This window comes from Rhinopithecus roxellana, chromosome 3 (assembly GCF_007565055.1).
Source record: "Rhinopithecus roxellana isolate Shanxi Qingling chromosome 3, ASM756505v1, whole genome shotgun sequence".
In the NCBI taxonomy this organism is placed as follows: Eukaryota; Metazoa; Chordata; class Mammalia; order Primates; family Cercopithecidae; genus Rhinopithecus; species Rhinopithecus roxellana.
Genome location: NC_044551.1, coordinates 170,660,089 through 170,686,029, shown reverse-complemented (window position 1 = coordinate 170,686,029; position 25,941 = coordinate 170,660,089). Strand labels below are relative to the sequence as shown.

The following is a 25,941-nucleotide window of genomic DNA, read 5'->3' as shown; positions in this document are numbered from 1 at the left end:
CATAAGCTCTCTGAACCAGGGGCAGTGTGAAGGAAGGTCATCATCCACATGTTCGGACTATAGCATAGCCATGGCCCATGTGATATATATCTCTTTTTTCCTAAACTTTTGTTTTACTTCTGTGTTTTCAGGGAAATGGGAATGTCCGTGGCATCAGTGTGACATCTGTGGGAAGGAAGCAGCCTCCTTCTGTGAGATGTGCCCCAGCTCCTTTTGTAAGCAGCATCGAGAAGGGATGCTTTTCATTTCCAAACTGGATGGGCGTCTGTCTTGTACTGAACATGACCCCTGTGGGCCCAATCCTCTGGAACCTGGGGAGATCCGTGAGTATGTGCCTCCCCCAGTACCACTGCCTCCAGGGCCAAGCACTCACCTGGCAGAGCAATCAACAGGAATGGCTGCTCAGGCACCCAAAATGTCAGATAAACCTCCTGCTGACACCAACCAGACGCTGTCGCTCTCCAAAAAAGCTCTGGCAGGGACTTGTCAGAGGCCACTGCTACCTGAAAGACCTCTTGAGAGAACTGACTCCAGGCACCAACCTTTAGATAAGGTCAGAGACCTTGCTGGGTCAGGGACCAAATCCCAATCCTTGGTTTCCAGCCAGAGGCCACTGGACAGGCAACCAGCAGTGGCAGGACCAAGACCCCAGCTAAGCGACAAACCCTCTCCAGTGACCAGCCCAAGCTCCTCACCCTCAGTCAGGTCCCAACCACTGGAAAGACCTCTGGGGACGGCTGACCCAAGGCTGGATAAATCCATAGGTGCTGCCAGCCCAAGGCCCCAGTCACTGGAGAAAACCCCAGTTCCCACTGGCCTGAGACTTCCACCGCCAGACAGACTGCTTATTACCAGCAGTCCCAAACCTCAGACTTCAGACAGGCCCTCTGACAAACCCCATGCCTCTTTGTCCCAGAGACTCCCGCCTCCTGAGAAAGTACTGTCAGCTGTGGTCCAGACCCTTGTAGCTAAAGAAAAAGCACTGAGGCCTGTGGACCAGAATACTCAGTCAAAAAATAGAGCTGCTTTGGTGATGGATCTCATAGACCTAACTCCTCGCCAGAAGGAGCTGGCAGCTTCACCTCATGAGGTCACACCACAGGCTGATGAGAAGATGCCAGTGTTGGAGTCGAGTTCATGGCCTGCCAGCAAAGGTCTGGGGCATATGCCGAGAGCTGTTGAGAAAGGCAGTGTGTCAGATCCTCTTCAGACATCTGGGAAAGCAGCAGCCCCTTCAGAGGACCCCTGGCAAGCTGTTAAATCATTCACCCAGGCCAGACTTCTTTCTCAGCCTCCTGCCAAGGCTTTTTTATATGAGCCAACAACTCAGGCCTCAGGAAGAGCTCCTGCAGGGACTGAGCAGACCCCAGGGCCTCTTAGCCAAGTCCCGGGCCTGGTGAAGCAGGCGAAGCAGATGGTCGGAGGCCAGCAACTACCTGCACTTGCCGCCAGGAGTGGGCAGTCCTTTAGGTCTCTCGGGAAGGCCCCAGCCTCCCTCCCCACTGAAGAAAAGAAGTTGGTAACCACAGAGCAAAGTCCCTGGGCCCTGGGAAAAGCCTCATCACGGGCAGGACTCTGGCCCATAGTGGCTGGACAGACACTGGCACAGTCTTGCTGGTCTCCTGGGAGCACACAGACATTGGCACAGACTTGCTGGTCTCTTGGAAGAGGGCAAGACCCCAAACCAGAGCAAAATACACTTCCAGCTCTTAACCAGGCTCCTTCCAGTCGCAAGTGTGCAGAATCAGAACAGAAGTAATACCAATCAATGTCACATGAACAAACAAGATGCCCCCAGGGTACCATTTGGGGAGGGGAAATCTTTCCTTTCTTTCCCCCTTTAAAAAAAACCAGATCTGCCCCCAACACTTTCCCACTGTTCTTCTTTCCTCATATCCCAACACTCAGAACTCTTGTGACATTAGCCAGTGGGGGCTTATGGTTGTGTGAACCATGTTTGAAAATCCAGTGGGCCCCAACCAAGGAGACAGACAGACTTGGGTCTCTTTCCCCCAACTTTTCCACATGGTCATCGTGAAATAAAAAGTCCACTCTGGAGTCAAGTATGGAATTCAATTCCGCTGGTCAGGTTGGAAGGTATAGGGGCTCTCAAAGCGATTTCCCCAACCAGACAGAGCCCCATTGAGGGGCTAGGAACCCTCGGGAGAAAATGGTGTTCTTTCAAATCAGTGGCGATTTCCTGAGCATTCACGTGTTCTAGGCTGGGTGCTAGTCACTGATGAGAGATACAGAGGTAAATCAGGCCTCATCCCTGTGAGCCTGGATTCCAAGGCTTTCAGGAACCTTTGACCAGGAAGTAACAGGAAGTTCTGAGGGGCTCTGGGGTTTTAGACTCATTTTGAAATGTCCTTTGTGGCACCAGAAGTGGTTGTGTTGAGGAAGTGTCTCTTGGCTGGGATGTGCATGGGTGCGTGTGCATGCACGCACACTCACAGAGGTCTCCTCTATAGATGGAAGGAAGGGTGCTGCATTGAGGCCAAGTGAGGCTGTTGGCTGGGGTAGCCGCTGCTGCGTTTGTCTGGGCTGTGCAGATTCTGAAGATCAGTCCTTGGAGGAGCAGGTGGTCAGGGGGAGTTGGGCTCTGTGCGAATGTAGATTTCCAGCAGTGGAAGAAGGCATTTGGCAAGCTTCTCTTTCTTTGCTTTTGTTTCTACCTATTTTTCTCTTTGTACATGAATCCACCCCATCCCTATTTCCCTAGAACACTCAGGTGCTTTCAGATTTCAGAGCCTCGGGCAGTGGACATAGGGAATCTCTGGCAAGCTCTGAGCTAGACACACCAGCTTCAGGAAGAGTACCAGCTCCTGATGGGAAACTTCTTTTCCCCGATCCTTTTCCCTCCTGAGTGGAGGGAGTCCTCTTCTTCGCCTCCCTGAGAATTGCTGTGCTCTGTATGGAGGGCACCTGCCTGCTGACTTAGCTCAAAGGCAAGCCAGACCCTTCCCTGAAGACTGGCGCAAGGTGATGTTTAGAGCAATGTCCAGGCTAAGAGATGACTCCTAATAACTGCTGATTATCTGTTACTGCTGCCCTGAGCTGGGGCCCAAGGGCTGGGAAATCTGTTGGTGCTACCCTGCCCTACCATTCACCCAGCTCACAGACTGCCAACAGGAAGTACTGCTTGGCTAGTTTCCTCCCACTTACCTACCCCTCCTTTGTCCTTAGACCAACATGTTTACCTCTCTGCTTTGCCAACTTAGCCAGCAGGCCATCCCCTGGCCCTAACGTCTCCTGGCCATTATCTTTTAGTTATGGCTCTCACGTTCTCAACAGGATTCCGTATTTGGTCCCAGTTTCCTCAATTTCTTATTGAGGTTACTCCCATCAATTCCACAGCGGGAACAATAGTTATTATAGAAGCATTTGCGCTTTATCTAAAGATTAAAAACAGAATCTGCTTTTATTTCCCAAAGTCTGTCTCTGAGGTTGAGACACTTGAACTCAGGCAGAGGGACGAGGCTGGGCAGGGCTGTCCTGAGTTTAGGGGCCTATCCCTGCATTTCACTGAGACCTCGGAATCTCCTCTGTGAATTCCACCTGCCTAGTTCTCCCCTTTCATCCTCCCTCTCTTCCCACATCATCAAAGAGGAAAAGCTCTTTGTTCAAAAGGAAGAGAAAACGTAAAGCATCTTATTTTCTTTTAAAAGAATTTTAAACCATGAAAAAGATATTTTTAAAGAAATTCACCCAGAACATTAAAGTTCATTATATTAAGTATTTATCATGTGTGAGAATAATAAGTATATAACTGCAGCTAGTAGGTCCCTTTCCCTAATCTTTTAGGTCATTTGAGTAGGGTTTGCTTGGTGCCAGTCCTGTGCCCTTTTCTCTCCAGTCATCTGTAGTTGTGATCAGAAAAAGATATCTGCACTGCACTGTCAGAGTCTCCTTTCACTATGTTGTGTGTTAAATTACCGTAGCTCTTTGTTTCATGAAATAAACTGTGAATTTGGGGTGGGGCGGGGGGAGGGCGTGCAGGCCATGTAAAAATTTTCAGTGGAGAAGTTTGATCCTAAAGAAGCTTCTCTAAAGTAGGCTTTGGTAGGTAATCAACTTGACAGCAGTCTAGATGTCTCACAGGACAGGAGGGAGTAAGGGAAAGGGGCCATGATTGGCTGCTTTGTGGTTTTGTTTTGGTTCTTTCCATTCTCTGCCATTCACTGGAGGCTTCATTCCAGACCTGCCTGGGAAAACAGCTTCTGAGCCATTTTGGGGAGCAGTTCTTCATCTGAATGGATGGACATCTGGGCCTCCTTCAAGGGCCATTGAATGGAAACTGGAAAACCATTGGAAACTAGAAATTTTATCTACTGGACCCACCAATAGCAGCATCTGATACTAGATTGTTAAAATCATGAAAGCAGTCACTATCCAATTAGAAGCAGAGTCAGAACAACTGTTGGGAAATGTGACTCTTGGATGAAGGTGGGGAGGGAGTGGCCTTGCCAGCCCTGTGGGACGTCTCCTGAAACTTATAATAAGACCCCTTTTCCAAGGGGATGTGAATTGGAGTGAAAAGGAAATCTTTCATCTTAGAAAACTTCTGGTCCTTACGCAGGATGGTATTTGGGTATGTGCTTGGAAATTGAGATCTCAAGAGTGTTTGCCTTGGAGCCAGCTCCCCAGGAAGCCTTTTCCAGGGACAAGGTAAAGGTTGAAATGCTCCATAGGTAGCTAGAAAGCCAATACATTTCCTAGCCCTGCTAAGTCAGAAAAAGATTATGAAAAATGTTGAAATTTACATTCAAAGCCTCATTTGCTTCTCTTGCTGGAGCCACCCCAGTCTAATAGCAAAATAGCTGTCATTGATACAGAAACATCCTCATTTTTATATGTCTGCTTTACCCTGTTACTGAGTTTGACATGACTTAAATCACTGTGTTGACCCTCTTCTGAACCAAATCTTTAGCATTGATGAAAATAGTTATTTTATTCTTTACATCCTTCACCCCACACTATGGTCAGGGCATGAAACATTCTGTTGATCCTTCCCAGGCTCGGCACTGTCTGCTCACTGGAGCTGGACTCCCAGGTTGTAATTCTAATGTTGCCTCCTGAGAACAGAATGGCAGAAAGTTTGGTCCTTGCAGCTTCCCCCATAGGGAGTAATGAGGACAGCGTGAAACTTGGATAGGTTTTACCCTTAGTTCCTATAAGGCAGATTTTCCTAAGGTTTTAAAAATGATACTGTCATCCTCTTGGGGTTGTCAGCCAGGTTAGAGGAGCCCAGTGTCCTAACCTCTCCGAGATCACGGCAGAGAAGGAGCTGCCTCCAGCCCCTTTTTTGCTGAGTCTCATTTGAGCGGTTCCATGTGTAGACATTCCAGGTCACTGCTTGGTAGCTGCTGTGGGAGCCTGTCATTGGCTATGGCCAGTTAGTTCTCAGCTGAGCTTCCTAGGGCCAGTGCAACAGGGCCAGAGGCTGCTATAGTGTAAATTGAAATAAGAATAGATCATTGTTTTGTACACACACAAAAAATGTAATGATGGTGCTAATTTCACGGTATAAATAAGCACTGCCAAGGGTTGAGGGACTGGCAGCTCAAGAAACCCGGGTTCCTGTTTGGGAGGAGATTTTATGTAGAAAAGTTTGAGGCTTTGTTGAAAGTAGGGAGAAGGAAGATCCTCAGTGAAGCCTGCACCCAACCCTGGAGTGGCCCAGTGCAGTCCAGAGGTGGAAGAGATCCTGTATCCAGGTGAAGGTGGCCATTGAGTTTCTCAGGGCTGGGGCCACCTTGTCCATAGCCTCCGTCCACACTGCCTGGAGCAGGTTGTTAGAGAGCTCTGGTTGTTGGGTCTTCCTCAGCTCCCTTTTGCCCCTCTCTACCTCTTCCACTCACGGAAGCACCTCTACTGCTTATGAAGATTAAGGGTAATATTTTCTAAGGAAGTGGAAATAATTAAACTAGAAATCCACAACCTCGGAAGAAGTGTTTCGAGTTTAACATGCGCTGTTTCTGCTTATGTGGTTCCTTCTCTAGAGCTACTTTCCCATGACCTTCAAAACACCAGGTTATTGTGGGGCTTCAGGTGTAAGGTCCTGGAAGTTAAGCAAAGTTTTGTGGACAAGAGATGGGCATAGAGAGTAGCAGAAATAAATGGTTCTAGTGTCTTCAACTTCCAGGGTTGGGGCAGGCCAGAGCAAGGCGGTCTCATCGAGGTGGGTGCTACCTGTGTGTGTGTAGATGAGTGTGCTGAAGGTGGGGAGGGCAGCACACAGCAGCTCATGGCAGAGCCGCCTCCTAGGTCTTGGCAAAGAAGCAAGCTGATACATCTATCTATATTGTTAAGAAAGGGGTCGGGGGGATCAGCCAAGGTCCATCATTGTTTTTTTGCTCCCCCCCTCCCACCCCCATAGATTGTCAGCTGTAAGTGAAACTCCTAGTGAAAAAGAGGGGAGCCCTGTGTTAGGAGTCCCCATAAACATGTACTGTAATTCTTTGTATATAGAAAAAAAATTACTGTAAAGTAAAGTTTAACTTTACTCATATATGGCCCTTGCCCTGTGTTTTGTTTTATTGGCTGTGGGGAGTTGTAGTCTAACAGGAGGGAGGATTGTTTGGGGTGAGAGCAGAAGCCAGCCCCAGAGATAGTACCCGGTGCAGTGGGGGCAGGGATGCTGTGGAGCTAAGCCCTTCCTAAGCCCTACCTATGCACGTCATGGGAGTAGTGTGTTTCCTCCCAGCAGCCACAGGGCTGCCCAAGCCTCTCTCTCTCCTGTTGGGAGTGGCTGGTGTCAGTTTCAGTCTGCCTCCACAGGAAGCCCCATCACTCATGAAGGAAGGGCAGTTTGAGGAATTGGTTTTTAAAAAGGAAGTGGAACCAAAGCACTTTGTGAGTGTGAGTCTGTCCATGTTGGCTAAGTTATACATTCTTCCGAGGCAGTTGTTGGCCACTGCGGAGGACTCAGCCCAGGCCTAAATAAAGGCAGGAAAGCAGAGGCAGAGGATAAACTGTTAAGGCAAAGCCCCTGGCCTGGGGCCACACCCTCCATACCGGAAAGGGCTGCAATAAATTTCCTTCTGGTTGAACAGCAAGTGTCAGCCCTATTTACAGTAACACCTGATTCCTCAGAAATACCTGGATCTTCAAGGCTTAAGACTTTGGGGAAAACTTGGGAGTTTGCTTCCCTTTGTGACCTAGTCCTGAACTTCCTGCCCTTTCAGCAAAAAGTGCTTGGGAAGATTGGGAAAAACATTTAGTACTAGAATTACTCTTCACTTCCCAATGCTTGGGCTGCATAGGAGTCACCTTACTTTACAGATGAGAAACTCAAGATGAGAGTTTAAGTCTAAATTAGCAGCTGAATTGGAACCAAGTCTGGATCCATTAGACCTTTCTGGCTTACAGAACGTAGAACTTTCCTACCATTAAAACACACTGTAGGATGTCACTGGGAAGTTCAGAACCTGAGTCACAGGTCTGACATAGGGTCCCAAACATGACAGATGCAGTAGAGCCAGTCAGACCAACCTGTCTGAAGTAGGAATGCTTGACCCTTTTATTTTGATGCAACTCATGCACTCAGAAGGAATTGTGAGCTTTGTACTACCCCAGCCCCAGTATCTCAGTAACCCTGGGGAGAAAAGTCTTGTTTTCCAAAGGAAAATGAGAGTTGGGAGGAGCCTTAATATAAGCAGTGAGGCCAGCCAGGTGGCCCCAGAAAGAACTAGGTGTCTTGACACCCAATCCACACAGCAGGGAAAGGGGCTGGGTGTGATTCACAGTGCATTCATTTTATTTACAGATCAGAAGCCACTTAAATAATCTGCAGACAAAAGTGCTGTCCAGGGCAGAAGCCTGGGGTCCAAATCAGCCCTTATCCCTCCTCATGCCCACAGTCAGCCCAATGCTGTCTCCGTTCCATGGGCCAGCACAGGCAGGCGCCACCTCTGCTGACATGAGGACCTGGGGTAGCTCAGACATTTGACTACCCAAGCCCAGAAAGGAGCTGGGTCCAGCCCTTCTGGGGAATTCCTTTAATTCCCCCAGGCCAGGTGAGTGCTGACTCAGTGATGACAACAGCTGTAGAAGTAGGGGTTTGGCTTCTGGCCCAGATCCACGCCCTTGTCCTCTGTCAAAGAGAGAGGTGGCAGCTCAGCACCATTCTGTTGGGATCAGGTAACTCAGGAAAGGGGCTAGATGCTGTGGGCCTAGAGTAAGTCTCCATAAAGGCTGGGGAAGCACACACCTGTCATCACCTGGAAGGCAGCCACACTGACGTAATCCTCTGCCACTTTCTGGAAGAGCTCGTCTGGCAGGAAAAATGATGATCAGTGAGGGCCCAATGCCAGTAGCCCTGGGATCTCCCAGTGACCCAGCCCTCTGTGCCCTATTCAGCTTCCTCTGGTGCCCCTGTGTGTTCCTGCTGTGAGGCCCCAGCACAGCACTCACCCACACTCTGGCCTGTCTTGCTGGATGTTTCAAAGAGCTGAGCTTTGATATCTGTAAAGAGAAGTGACTAAAGCCTCATACCTGAGAATTAGATAAACAGACAAAAGGGAGGGCTAGCAGTTCAGGCAGTCTCCTGGACCCCACAGTTCAAGGAGGCCAGGAAGACCTCCTAGAGCACCTTGCCCTGGCAGCCAAGGCAGTCCCTATTTTCTGTGATCCACCCAGACAGCCACACACTCCCACCCCCCAAAGGGCTGAGGAGCAGCTACTGTCTGCATAGTCCTGGACGTCGTGGAAGTCCACACGTCGACGCCTCCGATCTTCTTCCAGCAGGTCACTCTTGGTGCCACAAAGGTAGATTTGACAGCCCTGAGACAGAAGACAAGGGTCACCTCCACAGACCAACAGAACCCCAGCCCCTAGTCTTCTAGTGAGGTATGTTCACCTACCTCCTCTAGGCTGCGCAGTTCCTTCACCCAGAACTTTGCTCGCTCAAAGCTGCTGCTGTCTGTGAGGTCTTGGTGTGCGGCAAGCAGGAGACACAACCAACTGGTCAAGGACTGTTCTCTGGCTAGCCTGGCACCCATCTCTTTTTGTGGGACAGGCCAGAACCCCCCAGCCCTTACCATAGCAAACGATGGCAGCCTTGGCACCCCGATAGTAGATTCTACTCATGGCCTCATAGCGCTCAGAGCCTGCTGTGTCCTAAAGAGTAAGGCTTGAATCAAACTTAAGGCCATGTTCTCCAGACCCCGCTATTTCAGATAAGGAAACGGGTCTATGAGGGCACAAATCAACCAGTAATAGGCAGGACCTACACCTCCTCAGGAATGAGTCTCCCAAGAATAGATGCCCAGGGGACTTACCCAAATACCTAATGTCACAGTCCGGTCTCCGACCGACATCACCTTGGCCACGAAGGCGGCCCCGATGGTCTGCAACGAGAGGGAAGAGATCCGAGCCATAGGTGCAGATTACCGCCCCCCCCACCCCCACCCCTCCACCCACCGTGCCTGGCCCCTCCGGGTGCACTCACGTTCTGATAGGGCCCCACCAGAAAGCGGTCGTGCACGTAGCGCTCCACCAGGCTTGTCTTGCCCACGTACTCCTTGCCCAGCATCACCACCTTGACGTCCACGCGCTGCCCGCTCATGCTCCCGGGGCCGCCTCAGCCACGTCAGGGTCCTGAGCGGGGACGGGAGGCAAACCCCGATCTCCGCTCGGCCCAGGCAGCGCCCAAGCCTCAGACCCCGACCCCAAATGGCGCCAACCTACGACTCGAGACAGCGCGTCGAGCTCGAGCTCTGGCAGTGGCCTTGCACTTCGGCAGCGCCCCGTGTGCCCCCGCTGTTCGGCTCCGGGCGCCGATTATCTTTCGAAGACCCCAAACCCCGGGGCGGCCTGGGAGCGCGCGGGACAGCGTCCGCAAGCCGCCGTGCAGCTCGCTACTCCGTCATTCGCTCGCCTGCCCGGCTTAAGCTCCGTTTTGGCTGGGAATCCCAACCGAACCCGGGGTCTCCTGCAACCCGGCTCCTACCCGCAGCGCCGCGACTCCCGCGGGAGGGGGCGAGAGGGAGAGGGGGCGGGGCCGCAAGGTCACGTGGCGCGGGCGCCGGAAGCGATGGCTACAGTGTGACTGCGCCGGAAGTAGCGCGCGGCCGGACAACTTATGGCGGCGGCCGTAGCAGCTGCTTGGGCGCGGTGCGGTGGTGATTGAGCTACGAGCCTGGCGGCGGCTGTGCGCCAAGCCCCGGCCCGGCCCGGCCCCCGCGTGCCTCCCAGGCTCCGCACCCCTGATGCTGCGCGGGTGCTGAGCCCGCTCCGGCCGGGACGATGGTGAAGTATTTCCTGGGCCAGAGCGTGCTCCGGAGTTCCTGGGACCAAGTGTTCGCCGCCTTCTGGCAGCGGTACCCGAATCCCTATAGGTACGTGGTGTTTGGAAGAGCAAAACTTCGCCATCTCGCTATTTGGAGATCCAAGTATGGGTAATCCCCAAGTAATGGGACCAGGAAGGACTCGACATCGAATCCTACCTTATCGGGGAAACGGCCAGGCTAGGCCTGCAAGGTCCTGAAGGGAGGTTGGGCCTGGGCGGTGGTTTGCTTGAGACTTTAGTGTAAAATTCTTTTCTCAGTGTGGTGAGACAAGAAGAGGCGGCAGTATGGGAGTTGGGAGGGATCTTGGGATTGGAAATCCTATTCCTCTGCCCATGGCGCTTTCCTAGGGTGCAATAAATCATGAGGTCCATTGCTGCTAGAAGGCAGGAATCCAGGTCAGTCAGATGGCGGGAGTTGGAATTTGCCCTGGGATGGGCCCTTGACTCTGGTATGAACCATAGCACATACCACCCTGCAAGGTTACAGGAAGGCGTGGCCTCTCTAGGCCCGGAGACTCCAAATGGGAATCCCCTCGGGCAATCTCTTAGGGGCAGGCTCATGAGGGTCACCTTCACCCTGACACCTGCAGCAAACATGTCTTGACGGAAGACATAGTACACCGGGAGGTGACCCCTGACCAGAAATTGCTGTCCCGGCGACTCCTGACCAAGACCAACAGGATGCCCCGCTGGGCCGAGCGACTGTTTCCTGCCAATGTTGCTCACTCGGTGTACATCCTGGAGGACTCTATTGTGGACCCACAGAATCAGACCATGACCACCTTCACCTGGAACATCAACCACGCCCGGCTGATGGTGAGACGCCTCCTGCTGTGATTCTGCACCTCCCCCTCTCCCCTCCCGGCCAGATAGAGAGCTCCTCAGATACATGTGGCTAGAGAGCCGTAAGGGAGCTTTTGTGGTCTGAGGCAGGTCTGGGTTACTGAGAGTATGACCTCAGATTTTCTTCTTTTCAGCTGGTCATCCTCTCTGGACCTGTCCTTCGACTCATTCAGACAGTAGGGGAGGGGTAACCATCTTACTTCGTTGTCCTAAGTTCTAAATGCAAAGCGCTCCCATCGGGTATACGGCACAGATATGTGCTGGACTCAGGGGAGTGATGCTGAGGGGGAGAGGCAGTGCTTTTCTTTGTTTTTTTTTTTTTTTCTGGTTTTTTTTTTTTTTTTTTCTGGTGACAGAGTCTCACTCTGTCGCCCAGGTTGGAGTGCAGTGGCATGATCTCACCTCAGTGCCACCGCCACCTCCCAGGTTCAAGCAATTCTCGTGCCTTAGCCTCTTAAGGAGCTGGGTTTACAGGCGCACACCACCACGCCTGGCTAATTTTTGTATTTTTAGTACAGATGAGGTTTCACCATGTTGTTCAGGCTGGTCTGGAACTCCTGACCTCAAGTGATCCGCCCGCCGCGGCCTCCCAGAGTGCTAAGATTACAGGCGGGAGCCACTGCGCCGGGCCAGTGTGTTTATTTGGACTGTCAGGAAGCTCCAGAGCTGCAGTCGGTGGAAGGCGACTAAAACGCTGCATGTGTATAGATGCATGAAACAAAATCCAGGAGCAGGACGGGCTGGAAGGCCCTTCGTTGATCTTAAGAGACCTTTTGCCTTCAGTTTTAAGGGTCAGAAGTTTTCAAGAGCAAAATGACCTTATTTATGGCTTTGTGCTCTGTCAGTGCCACTTGGTGGTACAGTCAGGGGAAGGAATGGATTTTCATTGTATCGCTTCGCCTCATGAAAAGAGACAGGGAGTCAAATTTATGTGCAAGTTGGCAAAATGAAAGACTCTTCCACGGTTGTGGTTGGCCTCTCTGCATAGGTGGTGGAGGAACGATGTGTTTACTGTGTGAACTCTGACAACAGTGGCTGGACCGAAATCCGCCGGGAAGCCTGGGTCTCCTCTAGCTTATTTGGTGTCTCCAGAGCTGTCCAGGTGAGCAGTGTTGTTGGGGCTGTTGGGGCTCTGGGACCCAGTGCTTTCGGTATTAGGGCTGGGCTGGGGTCAATGGGCAACTCAGTATCCTTCCCCTTCTCATCTTATGCCAGGAATTTGGTCTTGCCCGATTCAAAAGCAATGTGACCAAGACTATGAAGGGTTTTGAATATATCTTGGCGAAGCTACAAGGTGAGTTTCTGGGTATGTGGAGATTCCTCGTAGGGAGAGGCTCATTCAGCCTAGCAGGTGTGGAGTCTGGGTCAGTCATTGCCCTGCTCTGAGCTGGGACTTCTTGTCTGTACTGGGGGTGGGAGGAGGGTGAATACCACCTTTTTGGTGGAGCCTGGCCCAGGGGAGGTCAGTGGCATGGGGGAGGGAAATGAGGTTGGTCTTTCAGGCATCCTCTGAAGCCAGCCGCCTGCCCTTCACGACAGGCGAGGCCCCTTCCAAAACACTTGTTGAGACAGCCAAGGAAGCCAAGGAGAAGGCAAAGGAGACGGCACTGGCAGCTACAGAGAAGGCCAAGGACCTTGCCAGCAAGGCAGCCACCAAGAAGCAGCAGCAGCAGCAGCAGTTTGTGTAGCCAGCCCACCACCACCACAGCACCCCAGACAGCTAGGCTTAGTCCCTCTGCCCTCCCTCCGTTGTACTTTATCATTCAAAATCAACTTCCAGCCCTATCTGCTGTCTGGGTGGTGGGTTGTGGGGAGGCAGTTTGGCATCTGCAGGACACCAAGGCATGTGATTCACATCTGTGCCAGGTCTGCTTATTCTCCCATGGGGCAGCTGAGGACCGAGGCACAGAGGTGCGGTGACTTGCCCGGGGCTCCAGGTAGCCTGCAGGTTAACTGGCGGTAAATGCTAGACTGTAAGCCCCATGAGGGCAGGGCTTTTGGTTTTGTTCTTTGAAGTGTCTCAGTATCTAGCACGTAATAGACACTCAATAAATACTTATTGAATTCAGTCAGCCCCAGCTCTGGAGTCGGAAGGCTTTGGTTTGAATCTTGATTCCACCGTTTTTGGACCTCAGGCAAGTCACGTCACTCAGCCTCATTTCCACCACCCGTGAAGTGGAGACAGAACAGCCTCCGAGTTGTGAGGATTAAGTGCACTGCCTGGCACGGCCAGCAGTGTCAGCGATGGGAACTGATCTTATTTCCTCTTCCAGTGGGTCTGTGGTTAGGAGTTCCCCCATTTTCATCAGGCAAGACTATGGACAGGAAGTTATGAAAGAGGCTTTTAATGAAAATACTGTACAGTTTATGTGAGGCAAAGGCCAGGGGCCCTTGTCCAGGAAGGGAAGAGGCCCAAGAGGCTTCCTGTCCCCTTGGGGGCAGCAGAGCCAAGTGCTTGGGCTCAGGCCCAAGCTGCCTGCCCTGCAGGGGTCCAGGGAGGTCCTGATGAGTCCTGCCCCTTCCCCTTCCAGAGGGCCTGCCTGGCAGCCGGCAGCAGGGTGTTTGCGGAGCACCTGTTCCCACACAAGGGTCCTTTTAGTCCATTCCAACAGGTGACTCCGAGCAGCCCTGAAGGCTTGGGAAGAGCTCCTGCCTGGCAGGTGGGCCTGGCGTGAGCAGAGGGCAGAGAGGCCCCCCCTGGGTGAGGAACATCATAGCCAGGCGCCGCCACCGTGTGAGTAGCTGTGCTCCTGGCCGGCGACGAAGCCCCGCAGCAGCTCGGCCTCACCCCCAAACACCAGGCTCTCCACATCCACCTCCAGCTCCTCTGCGCAGGGAGGGGTCCAATCAGAAGACCTGGCTCGCCCCGAGGGCCACACAACCCCTCAGCCTCGGGGCACTCACCTTGGTCTGAGTCTGAGCGCTCAGAGGAGAGGCCTGAGGAGTCCAGGCTGTCTGTCCGCAGCCGCTCCCGCTCAGCCGCCCCTGCCAGCCCCCGGAGCTGCTCCAGCTGCCGCTGCAGGCTCTGCTGCTTGCTGCGCAGCCTCTCCTTGAGCTGCCGGGCCCGCTGCTCCTGATCCTCCAGCTTCTGCAGATCCCAAAGGAGCAAGGGGCTGGGGTTAGTGGCCTGGGGCTCGGGCTGCAGCCCAACACCACTAAGTACCAGGCCACGGCCACAGGGCCAACGCCCACTCCAGGCAGGTGAGGCCCCAGAGGGCTGTACCCATATCCTCCAGAAAGCCAGCCCTTTCCTGCCATGTGCACCTCCTGTGAGGGCGCTGCCTAGATTGGGGGTGGGGGGGCCTAGTCAAGGATAAAGGATTGGAGGGCTGTGGTGTCCAGTGGTGGGAAGTGGGGGCAGGGTGCATTGCTGCGTGTACACTCTGGCTCAGGTGCCAGGCATGTGCTGTCATGGGAAACAGGCCTGGTACTACCAGGTCTCCCCGTTTGTTTTTTGTTTTGTTTTGTTTTGTTTTGTTTTTGAGACAGAGTCTTGCCCTGTGGCCCGGGCTGGAGTGCAATGGCACAATCTTGGCTCACCACAACCTTTGCCTCTTAGGTTCAAGCAATTCCTGTCTCAGCCTCACAAGTAGCTGGGACTACAGGGGCCCACCACCATGCCCAGCTAATTTTTGTATTTTTAGTAGAGACTGGGTTTCACCATGTTGGTCAGGCTGGTCTCAAACTCCTGACCTCAGGTATCTGCCTATCTCGGCCTCCTAAAGTGTTGGGATTACAGGTGTAAGCCACTGCACCCGGCCCCCCATTTCTTTACAGGAAGCTAGCTGGAAAGTCAGATTTTTCCTGTCAAATGTCTTTTGAGGGGTTGACAACTAATTTAAATTTTTAGAAAACTACTGAACAAACAAAGGCTACCAGTTTGTAGCTCCTGGTCACAATCCCTGCAAGAGCGAAAGTGTGAAGGCGTTAACACCCTCCCTCCCATCCCCCTGCCTCCTGCCAAGCTCTGCCAGCCCTGAAGTTCCAAGGACTGGAAGGCCAAGGGCTCTCCCAGGCAGAGCCCTCAGTGGGCGGAAGCTTACATTGTCATTCAACAAGAAGGGGAGAATTGGGCCATGGGGGCGTTTGGACTGGGCATAGAAAGATGAGTAAGAGCCGTGGAGGCAAACACAGGGAGGAAGAAACGTCAAGGCAGAGCAGAGGGAGCCTGAGGAGAGCATGGAGTGTTTAGCTTCTGTGGGACATGGGGAGAGATGAGGCCAAAAGAGCAGCCTACTGGCAAGTCCTGGGTTATGAAGGGCCTTGAGTTTCACAGGAAGTAAGGAGCGGAGGCTTTGTCCTGTCAGGGGCGATTGGCAGGTTTTCAGCAGGAGATGGGCCTGGGTAGATATGTGTGCTGTAGAGATCATTCTAGAGCAAAGTAGAAGACAGCCTGGGAGAGGCAAAACAGGAAACAGGAAGGCTGGGAGGAGGCCGGTGAATTAATCCAGGATGGGGGTGATGGGACCCCAGAGAAAGAGCACTCCCCAGGTCCTGCCCACAGGCCGGCCAGCCCCTGAGGGGCACACATCACCCATCCGAGAACCAGGCCAGGCAAGCTCCGTGCGAGAAACTGGGCCATGACCCAGTGTTATTCAGCCACAATGATGGTAAAAACAGACACCGGGGGGCAGTGCAGTTGTTACCACAGCTGTGGTTTATTTACTGACAGCACGTAGGTCTATGTGTGCCACAGCCCCCAGTGCCTAGAATAGGGCCTAGCGGAACCAGTGCTCAAAAAACACTTGTCGGAGGAGATAACGCAAGCCAGGGAACTGGGCATGGTTCCTGAATCTGCCTCCCATCAGCTGTGCGACTTGCTGGCCCTCAGCCTAGCTGTGCCTCCATGTATTCCTCTGGAGGGCAGGAAAAGTCCTGTGGTTTCCAAGGCCACTTCTGACATGGCCTGGGCCACCTGGGCGTTTATTCAGCACATCCACTCCTGTCCACCAGGGGGCGCTGAGCTCAGCCCCAGCAGCAGCAGCAGCAGCAGCAGCAGCAGAGCAGCCCTGGGAGGACCAGTGACTGGCGTCTTCGCAGTCCTTTCCCCTCCTGTCTCTGGAGTTGCCTCCCAGGTGACACCCGGATAGACTGCCCATAACAGGAGGCCTTGAAAGGGAGAGGGGGAGAGCAAGGACCAACCCTCTACAGTCCCAAGGACCCCCACATACATCCCATCACAGAATTCAACAGCCATCCTCTCCCCTCAAGCAGGAGGTAAGGTTAGTCCAGACACGCTAAGTGACTTGCCCAAGGTCTGACAGCTGGGATCTAAGTGATAACAGCTGTAACAGCAACAGTGAACATTTAAGAGTGAACTCGTTTAAGCCTCAACAACCCTCTGAGTTATTGTCTGCTTTTCTTCCCATTAATGGATCTGGAAAGTAAAAACTCAGAGAGCTGTCCCAAGTCACACAGTTCTTGAGCTCTGACTTCAGGCCTCATTCCCCAGTCCCACCAGCCCCTCCATAGCACAGCCCTCCATACACCAGGGCAAGCCAGTCTGGGCGTAGCAAGGGGCCTCACCTGGATGTGCATCCTGGCGCGGCGCAGCAGGCTCAGTGTGGTGTACCGGGCGCAGTCGGCCCCCAGGGGCATCTGCTGCTTCAGCCGCTCTAGGCACCGCTTCAACTGGGCCCTCCTGTGGGGAAGAGGTCTGGAGGGCAGTGCCAGCCCCACCTTGCTGGCCACAGGAATGGCAGGGGAGGGAAGGTCGGTGGGCGGTGGCTCCTGGGGGCTGGCGCTGTCAGAGCAGGACTGGGACTCACCTGCGCTTCTCCAGTTCGTTGTGCACAGACCTGCCAATGCCAGAGAGGACGAGGTGAAGGGGAATCAGCTACTGCCCATGCCCCAATCCCAGGGCCCCCAGTGGCTCAAGAGCCACTACAGATGTCTGCCCCAAACAAGTCCCCTGTGGAGACCTCATGCTGGCCTCAGACACCAGAGTCCCCTGGCAGGGCGAGGGGAGTCAAAGACACATGCAGCCAATGCTTAACAGAAGCTTGCCCAGGTGGGTACGGAGGTCCTAACAAGGCCCTGCCAGCTGGTCAGGAAGGGCTTCCCAGACAGAGGTGACAGCTAAATGCAGAAATAGATGTTTCCCAAGCCGGTAGTGGAGGGAGAGGCATTCAGATAGGAGGGAACAGCATATGCAAAGGGCTGGGGAGAGGAGAGAAAAGGAGGAAGCCAGTGGAGCAGGTGAGTGGCCTGATGTGTGGAGTGCGGGAGTGCGGGTGGAAGCGGGACCCCAATTGCTGTTCGCAGTTCCTGGCACATCTAGAGGTGCTCAAGAAATAGTCCTTGAATGAATAGAAAGGTGTGAGTGTGTTTGGAGAGTGGGGAGATGGCAGGAGGGGTCTGAACCCTTCCTGGAGCAGGACACCTGACCCAAAAGATGCAAACAACAAGTGGGCAGAGGAGGTCCCGACCGGGGGCGGCGCCCACCCCCACCCCGACTCCCGCCGCCCCGGGCCTCCTCACCGCCCGCTGTCCTGCGCGCCAGGAGCCTGGGGGGGTCGCTTCTTCCTCCTGTGGATGGGGCCCGGACTGCGATGCGGGCACAGGGACGCATAACCATGCTCGGCCTCTGCCAGAGAGAGCCCCCGCCCGCGTCAGGCTGGGGCTGGACCTGGTCCCAGCGGGAGCCCCAGGCACAGCACGGTCAGGGAAAGGCTTTTGGCGCCAGGACCATTTCCCCCACCCCTCCCTGCTCTAACCGCCCCGGGACTCCTCTCGAGTTGAGGGCGAGGCGCCCCGGGATTACTGTCCTAGGGCAGTGCATCCTTCAAGCTAGGAACCAGGTCCAGTCCAGGCCCGTGTCAGCGAGGTCGCCGCCCGGAATCCAGCCAAGGGTTCTTCCTCACCTCTCTCACGGCGCTCCAGGAACTCGGCTGCCTGCAGCAGGACCTGGATGTTGCTGGCTACGGGTTCCATGTTGGCGACAGCAGTCAGAGGGCTGGCCTAGGGTGCCGGCTGGAGCAGCGGCTGCAGCACTTTTGTTTCAAAGTAACTGACACGGTGCAACAAACACAGGGGTCCGCCCCGCCCCCCGAGAAGCCCCGCCCGCGGGAACGCCCAGCCCTTGGCTCCGCCCCTCTGGAACCCGCCACGGAGCCAAGGGGCAGTCGCCCCGCCCCGAGTGGTCTCAGACTCTCCAGGGGCAGGTAAGGGCGCCGGCTCCAGGCCTGGCCCTGGAGCGAACCCTCAGGCTGACGGGTGCTGATTCTTGCCTGCCTCACTCATCCACCCACGCCGGCTCATTGGCGTCTTTGATCTCAGCTTCCAGCCCAGTGCTAGTGACTAGCCCCGCACTTAGCACGGCGCTTTGGGGGCCAGGTGGTCCCCTGGAAGCCCCGGGCCCTGCCCCTACACGTGGGCGCCGCGGGGGCGGGGCCCGCCGGCCGCAGCTCGCCCATTCGCCCATGGCTTCTCAAGGCTCGCTGTCGTCATGCTCGGGGCGGGGTCGAGGAGCCTCTGATGTCCTATTGGCTGGCGCTCCGCCCCGCCCTCTCCCGCCGCTGGTCCACACGTTCGGGCGGGAAAAGAAGCAGGTTTCAAATTTGAAAACTCGAGCGATGGGGCGGGGTTAAGCGGGGAGCTGGGCCGCAACGCGCAGGCGCTGGCGGAGGGGCAGCGGCCCCGGCTCCTGCCCTCCGGGGCCTGTCCCCACGCCTGCCTGCCATCTGCCCCCGAAGGCCCCCGTGGACCCCAGCTTCCTACTGTGTCGAATGGGAATAATCTATCGGCCCCCCTCCTCTTCTGTGAGGAAGCTGTTGTTGCTACGAAAACGTCAGCGGGGTGACAGCTTTCTCAGGCAGGCCATACACTGGAGGCACGCGAAATGGCTTTTTCCGGAGCTCTGGTGTCCACAGAGTTGGGGTCCTCTCCTGTCACTGATGTCTCAGCTGTGTATGACTCAGGAGGTGACCTCCGTCTCTAAGCCTCAGGAACCCCGAGACAGGATTGAAGGATCAGAGCCAATGCGTTTGCGGTGCCCATGACAGGAAGGAGCCGCGCATCTCAAAGGCAGTGCAACCAGACGCCGGCGTTTGCCTCCCAGGCAGCCCCTGCTTGCCTTACTCAGAGTCCATGAAGCCTTCTTGAACCTGACTCTCCTAGCCGGCGGAAGGAGTGGCTGTGATGACTTCTAGCCGCAGCACCAGCAGGTGGGGCCACATCTGGGAACAAGAAGATGAAAGCAGCTGTAGCAGGGTGGAGCATTACTGCCATCCATGGGCTGAGTCTGTGACCCGAGTAACCCCAAAATAGAGAAGGGAGAGAAGGTGGGAGGAATAGACGCTTTGTAAAGAGACAGTCCTGGTAAACACAGGCACATGTCAGTCGGGCCTCAGTTCCTTGGGAAAAATCTTTTTTTTTTTCTTTTGAGCCTTGCTCTATTGCCCAGGCTGAAGCGCAATGGCTCAATCTCGGCTCACTGCAACCTCCGCCTCCCGGGTTCAAGCGATTCTCCTGCCTCAGTCTCCCAAGTAGCTGAGATTACAGGCGCCCACCACCACACCCAGCTAATTTTTGTATTTTTAGTATAGATGGGGTTTCACCATGTTGGCCAGGCTGGTCTCGAACTCCTGACCTCAGCTGATCCACCCACCTCAGCCTCCCAAAGTGCTGGGATTACAGGCATGAGCCACTGCGCATCTGTGCGCTGAGTGGAAGGGGAGAAGGGGGACCCCTTCCCCATGCCTTTGTCCCAATCAGGATCCCCTGAAGAGGGCAGCCAGCCCCGGGCTCACTGCCCTCCTCCACTCCATGGACAGGGTGCAGGAGGAGACGGCCCTGCATTCCCCAGATCCCTTTCCCCTTCCCCTCTGCAGGGAAGAGTTGTCAGGGGAGTTGGGGGCCTAGCTCTGACCCTGGACCCCTGCCCAGCCTCCTCCCTGGGCTGCCTGCAGCCTCCCTTCTCCCAGAGAGCAGGACTCCCCAGTCACAGAGCTAACCAAGTCACGCCCCACTGCAGGTCTCATGCCCCCGCTGAAGGCCCACACTCCCATGGCCTTCAGGACAAAGTTTCAGCTGGGCCGTGCACCTCCTCCTGCTGTGGCAGGGGACATGCCATGGCCTTGCCCACCTCCCTGCCTCTGCTATCTCGGCTCAATGTCACTTGCTCCAAGAGGTTCCCAGGCTTCTCTCCTTCAGTGCATCCTCCCAAGCAGCAGTGGGCCCTGCGTCCCTCAGGGCCAGCCTCTTCCTGCAGACTACGATCTCAGCCACAGAGCAAACCAATGCCGAACAGGCGCTTGGCCAAGCCATGGGCCAGGGGTAGGGAAGGGCTGGTGGGCCTGTGTCTCCATGCCCACAGGATGTCGGGGGAAGAAGCAGTCGGCAGACCCCCACACAGAGGCCACCTCTGGAACACCCCCCAGGCTGTTGTGGCAGTGAAGCATAACGACCAAGAGTCGGGTGCCAGCCAGTCCCTCGCTTGATGTCACAGGGGCTAAGCCAAGAGGCCAGCCCTGGCTAGACAGGTCTCAGAAGTGCCTGGCAGCCCCTGCTATCCTTGGGCGAGCACTGCAGACAGGCCTCTGTAGGATCAGTAGTATGGCCATTTTTTTTTTCAGGTGGAGTCTCACACTATCACCCAGCCAGAGTGCAATAACACAATGAGGGCTCACTGCAGCCTTGACCTGCTGGGCTCAAGCAATCCTCCCGCCTCAGCCTCCCAAGTAGCTGGGACCACAGCTGCATGCCACCATGCCTGTCTAATTTTTTATTTTTTGTAGAGACGGGGTTTCACCATGTTGGCCAAGCTGGTCTTGATCTCCTGACCTCAGGTGATCTGCCCCCTCCCCAGTCTCCCAAAGTGCTGGGATTACAGGCGTGAGCCACTGTACCAGCCTGATTTGCATTTTTTCTAAGCTGAAATTCTTATTTTTCCACTGGATATAATGTATTGTTATTGTATTGTTATCCTCTATGTGCTTTTAATATTTTCTCTTCACCTTTGGTTTTCTTTTTTTTTTTTTTTTTTGAGACGGAGTCTCGCTCTGTCACCCAGGCTGGAGTGCTGTGGCCGGATCTCAGCTCACTGCAAGCTCCGCCTCCCGGGTTCACGCCATTCTCCTGTCTCAGCCTCCCGGGTAGCTGGGACTACAGGCGCCGCCACGTCGCCCGGCTAGTTTTCTGTAGTTTTTAGTAGAGACGGGGTTTCACCATGTTAGCCAGGATGGTCTCGATCTCCTGACCTCGTGATCCGCCCGTCTCGGCCTCCCAAAGTGCTGGGATTACAGGCTTGAGCCACCGCGCCCGGCCCACCTTTGGTTTTCAACTGTTGGCTGTGACATGCCTGGGTGTGGTTTTCTTGGTGTTTGCCTTACTTGGGGTGTCTTGAGCTTCTGGAAAAGTTTTCAGTTCTTATCTCTTCAAATATTTTTCCTGTCTTATTCTATCTCTACCCTCCTGTTCTAACTCTGATTTCATGTATGTTGCCCAACTTGGTAATAAATGAAGGGTCTTACTTTGTTGCCCAGGCTGGAGTGCAGTGGTATGAACACAGCTCACTATAGCCCTGACCCCCTAGGCTCAGGTGATCCTCCTGCCTCAGCCTCCCAATTAGCTGGGATTACAGGTGTGCAGCACCACACCCAGCTAATTTTTTGTATTTTTTGTAGAGACGGGATTTTGCCATTGTTGCCCAGGCTGGTCTCAAACTCTTGAGCTCAAACAATCCGTCCTCCTCGGCCTCCCAAAGTGCTAGGATTACAGGCGTGAGCCACCTTGCCCAGCTTTTCCTATTTTAGTCAACAAATGTTTAACTTGCCTATTCTAATTCTTCATCAAACCATCACTCTGGGGAGCATGTCTCTGCCACTGTTGAACGCTATGTGCTGTAAAACATATTCCTTGGTCGGGGTCTGAAGAAATGTGACCTGGCAGTCTAAATTGGTATCTTCAGTTCCAGTCCTTTTTTTTTTTTTTTGTGAGACGAAGTCTCGCTCTTGTCCCCCAGGCTGGAGTGTGATGGCGTGATCTCGGCTCACTGCAATCTCCGCCTCCCAGGTTCAAGCGATTCTCTTGCCTCAGCCTCCCAAGTAGCTAAGATTACAGGCGCCCGCCACCACGCCTGGCTAATTTTTGTATTTTTAGTAAAGACAGGGTTTCACCATGTTGGCCAGGCTGGTCTCGAACTCCTGACCTCGGGTGATCCACCCACCTCGGCCTCCTAAAGTGCTGGGATTACAGGCGTGAGCCACTGCGCCCGGCCAAGTTCCAGTCCTTTTACTGTGCTGTGAGCCTTTGCAGCTACCGCAGGGAAGCTGAGCCCAGCGTGCAGAGTGACTGTCTGTTCCTGCCACAACTTACACTTCCTGGGGCTACAGGCTTCAGTCTCACTAGCCTGCCAGGCCTCTTGTTGACAGACAGAACAGTTACTGGTGGTTTGTGCCTCAGAGGGTGCAAGGGGAACTCAGTCTCTCCCCGCACTGTGGCAGCCCCCGTATGTCTCTCATATCATGAGGCCTCCTTAAGTGAGCACACCGGAGTATCCACTGACTGATTCCAATCAGCCCCTGATCCTGGATGATCCAGGGGTTCTTCTGATGAGCATCAAACGTCCTACTTTAATGTACCCCTCCGACTCCCACAGAGATGTCCACAGGTCCACGCCCCATACAGGCATCCCACTAATAGGCCAGTTTTCCACTGCCCTTCTGCTGACTGTGCGGGCAGGCTGGCCACCGACCTGAGATGTAGCACAAACACCAGTCAATTCAAAGAGTTGATCTGTTTTTACCTTCTTTGATGGTCTTCCAGATAGGAAGCTGTCCTGTCACCTTGAAACTTCCATCCATAAACCAGGCGGCTCTTTGCTGGTCAGTAGAGAGCTGTTCATAGGACACTCACTGCCCATGTGGCCCAGGAAACTCCTTAGCTGGCTCTGAAGTTGCCTGTGGGCGAAGAGGCTCCCACTTGGGATGGCCTCCTTGCATACCCCAGATAGCACGTTCTAGAAAAATCATTTCCAAATTATGATGGACCCTTCCGGGCACTGCCCTCCTCATCAGAGTATTTCCCCAACATCACCCGAGAAATTACGAGTATTTCAGGTTTCAAGTTATGTTGTGTCCTTAAGTCATAGGGGCAACTGGACTTTAATTAAATCCAATAGCAGGTTAGTAATTTCTGAAACGGAAATTTCCTGGTCCAAAATCCCAGTGGTTGCCACTAGGTGGCACTCCGGCTTTTGCCCTCAGCTCCAGTCTGCTCCTCACACAGGCTATCTACAACCATGGAACAACTTGCACAGGCTGGGGCAATCTCACCGGTTTCCAACAAGTATATCCAATCAATACTGGCGGGGGGCGGGGGGATTCACCTGCCTTCTGCTTTACCATGCTAGGTAAGAGAAACGCCTCCGCCAGACCCGATACCACCCGCATAGTACATTCAGGTAAAGGAGCAGCAGTCGCTTTGCATAAAGCCTGCTCAACCCTCCCCGTTTCCATTCCATCAGGTATCACATTCCCATATTCTCCCAATCGAAGTCTCACTCCCATTGGACTTCGCAAATAGATTTTGGAATTACAGAGCACGGATTCCACAAAAATGTGGAGTCTCTCCTGCAGCCCCTGACCATTTCACCCACTCATGTCCACACCCCTGACCATTTCACCCACTCATGTCCACACCCCTGACCATTTCACCCACTCATGTCCACACCCCTGACCATTTCACCCACTCATGTCCACACCCCTGACCATTTCACCCACTCCTGTCCACATGGCCTTGGATCCCCAGTGGGTGTTGGTCATTATCTTGATTAGATTGTGGCACAACTGCCCCAGGTGACTACCTATCAGCTTTCTCCTTGCCATCTTTCCGTCTTTTTTTTTTTTTTTTTCTGCTTGCGACGGAGTCTCACTCTGTTGCCCACGCTGGAGCGCAATGGCACGATCTCAGCGATTCTCCTGCCTCAGCCTCCTGAGTAGCTGGCACCCGCCACCACATCCAGCTTGTTTGTTTGCTTTTTAGACAGAGTTTTGCTCTTGTTGCCCAGGCTGGAGTGCAATGGCGCGATCTCGGCTCACCGCAACCTCCGCCTCCTTGGTTCAGTGGTTCTCCTGCCTCAGTCTCCCGACTAACTGGGACTACAGGCGCATGCCACCACACCTGGCTAACTTTTTGTATTTTCAGTAGAGACGGGGTTTTACCATGTTAGCCAGGATGGTCTCGATCTCCTGACCTCGTGATCCACCCGCCTCAGCCTCCCAAAGTGCTGGGATTACAGTCGTGAGCCACCACACCCGACCATTTTTTTTGTGTTTTTAGTAGAGATGGGGTTTCACCATGTTGGCCAGGCTGGTCTCGAACTCCTGACCTCAGGTGATCCACCCACCTCAGCCTCCCGTAGTGCAGGGATTACAGGCTGGCCTCCCTCTGACATTTTAAAATCCTCCAAACTAAGGTGAATAAATCAGATTTGTTCAGGGCCCTTCAACAGTAGGGGACCAGCAGAGGCTCCCATCTGTCCACCCAAGGACTTCCAAGGGTGTTGGAGTATGACTTTTGTTTTGACCCCATCAATGTCTACTTTATTCAGCCCATTTCATAAGAACCATTTAAGGCCGGGTGCGGTGGCTCAAGCCTGTAATCCCAGCACTTTGGGAGGCCAAGACGGGCGGATCACGAGGTCAGGAGATCGAGACCATCCTGGCTAACACGGTGAAACCCCGTCTCTACTAAAAAATACAAAAAAAAAAAAAAACTAGCTGGGTGAGGTGGTGGGCGCCTGTAGTCCCAGCTGCTCGGGAGGCTGAGGCAGGAGAATGGCGTGAACCCGGGAGGCAGAGCTTGCAGTGAGCTGAGATCCAGCCACTGCACTCCAGCCTGGGTGACAGAGCGAGACTCCGTCTCAAAAAAAAAAAAAGAACCATTTAAAGACTGCCATCCTGCTGGGATAAGTATCTTGACTCTTCCCTTTGTTTTCCCCATTCTCTTGTGATCATTCTAACCATCTTCACTATTGTTTCAGCATAATTTTTCCCCTCAAAAGTGGCCCTGGGAATAGCCACAATCCAAGCTTGGCCCAGTCTCAGGATCTGCCCTATCACTATATTTTGCCTTCATTCCTGCTACAGAGAACAATAAAATGGTATATTTAGCTTGTTTCTTGTTACTTTGCATTTCCTTATCCGTCCAGTGAACTAACTCCTTGGGAGTTGCATCCATCATTTCTAAAATTCAGTAACAAAACATTTTATCAGGCCAGGCACAGTGTCTCACACCTGTAATTCCAGCACTTTGGGATGCCGAGGTGGGTGGATCACCTGAGGTCAGGAGTTCGAGACCAACCTGGCCAACATGGAGACACCCCGTCTCTACTAGAAATACAAAATTAGCCAGGCGTGGTGGTATGTGCCTGTAATCCCAGCTACTCGGGAGGCTGAGGGAGAAGAATCGCTTGAATCTGGGAGGCGGAGATTCCAGTGAGCTGAGATTGTACCATTGCACTCCAGCCTGGGCAACAAGAGCGAAACTCTGTCTCAAAAAAGAAAAGAAAAGAAAAGGTCCTTCCGAAGACAACAAGAACAACTACCTGCTAGCGTCATGGGATGAGTCCAACCCACTGACCAGGCAGCACTGGCAAGCAGCAGGGCCAACCGCGTCAGCCACTTGTATGCAGGTAGGTACCCAGTGTCTGGGATGTTATATGTTCCAGCAGGCACTTGATAAACCACTTCCCCTTTTCCTTCTGGCCTTTGCTAAGTCAAAAGTTTCAGCCTGTTCTCTGGAGTATGGGAAGAGTACTCCACCTGAACGCCTGCTCGTGTAGCACAGGCCATTCCCGCTGTCAG

General features: G+C 53.8%; 4 protein-coding genes across 14 annotated transcripts in view; 2 read left to right on the top strand and 2 right to left on the bottom strand.

Moving 5' to 3' along the window:
- NSD1 (nuclear receptor binding SET domain protein 1) overlaps window positions 1-6,511 on the top strand; it is a 173,934-nt gene extending 167,423 nt beyond the window's left edge. For all 8 annotated transcript variants that reach the window (XM_010386416.2, XM_010386415.2, XM_030926945.1 and 5 more), the window contains one exon: window positions 132-6,511. In XM_010386416.2, the coding sequence (XP_010384718.1) occupies window positions 132-1,759 (1,628 nt within the window). In that variant the 3' untranslated portion in view covers window positions 1,760-6,511. The remainder of the gene's footprint in view (window positions 1-131) is intronic.
- A 1,221-nt stretch (window positions 6,512-7,732) lies between these two features.
- On the bottom strand, window positions 7,733-10,008 carry RAB24 (RAB24, member RAS oncogene family). Of its 3 annotated transcripts, none has more exons than XM_030926844.1 (9): window positions 9,687-10,008; window positions 9,452-9,600; window positions 9,282-9,350; window positions 9,042-9,120; window positions 8,865-8,932; window positions 8,685-8,784; window positions 8,416-8,466; window positions 8,213-8,275; window positions 7,733-8,095 (listed from the first exon to the last, which is right to left on the bottom strand). In XM_030926844.1, the coding sequence occupies exons 2-9, from the start codon at window positions 9,566-9,568 to the stop codon at window positions 8,031-8,033; spliced, it is 612 nt and encodes a 203-aa protein (XP_030782704.1). In that variant the 5' UTR covers window positions 9,569-9,600; window positions 9,687-10,008; the 3' UTR covers window positions 7,733-8,030. The 3 variants fall into 3 exon arrangements, with proteins under 3 accessions (XP_030782704.1, XP_030782705.1, XP_030782703.1); XM_030926845.1 differs by having other exon boundaries at window positions 9,691-9,994; XM_030926843.1 differs by having other exon boundaries at window positions 9,452-10,002.
- Window positions 10,009-10,035: 27 nt separating this feature from the next.
- On the top strand, window positions 10,036-13,202 carry PRELID1 (PRELI domain containing 1). Its single transcript, XM_010386420.2, has 5 exons — window positions 10,036-10,340; window positions 10,882-11,107; window positions 12,123-12,236; window positions 12,350-12,428; window positions 12,674-13,202. The coding sequence occupies exons 1-5, from the start codon at window positions 10,249-10,251 to the stop codon at window positions 12,820-12,822; spliced, it is 660 nt and encodes a 219-aa protein (XP_010384722.1). The 5' UTR covers window positions 10,036-10,248; the 3' UTR covers window positions 12,823-13,202.
- A 256-nt stretch (window positions 13,203-13,458) lies between these two features.
- On the bottom strand, window positions 13,459-18,518 carry MXD3 (MAX dimerization protein 3). Of its 2 annotated transcripts, XM_010386418.1 has the most exons (6): window positions 17,998-18,518; window positions 17,615-17,720; window positions 16,903-16,932; window positions 16,661-16,775; window positions 14,039-14,222; window positions 13,459-13,961 (listed from the first exon to the last, which is right to left on the bottom strand). In XM_010386418.1, the coding sequence occupies exons 1-6, from the start codon at window positions 18,065-18,067 to the stop codon at window positions 13,846-13,848; spliced, it is 621 nt and encodes a 206-aa protein (XP_010384720.1). In that variant the 5' UTR covers window positions 18,068-18,518; the 3' UTR covers window positions 13,459-13,845. The 2 variants fall into 2 exon arrangements, with proteins under 2 accessions (XP_010384720.1, XP_030782702.1); XM_030926842.1 differs by having other exon boundaries at window positions 13,464-14,222.
- Between the last annotated feature and the right edge of the window lie 7,423 nt (window positions 18,519-25,941).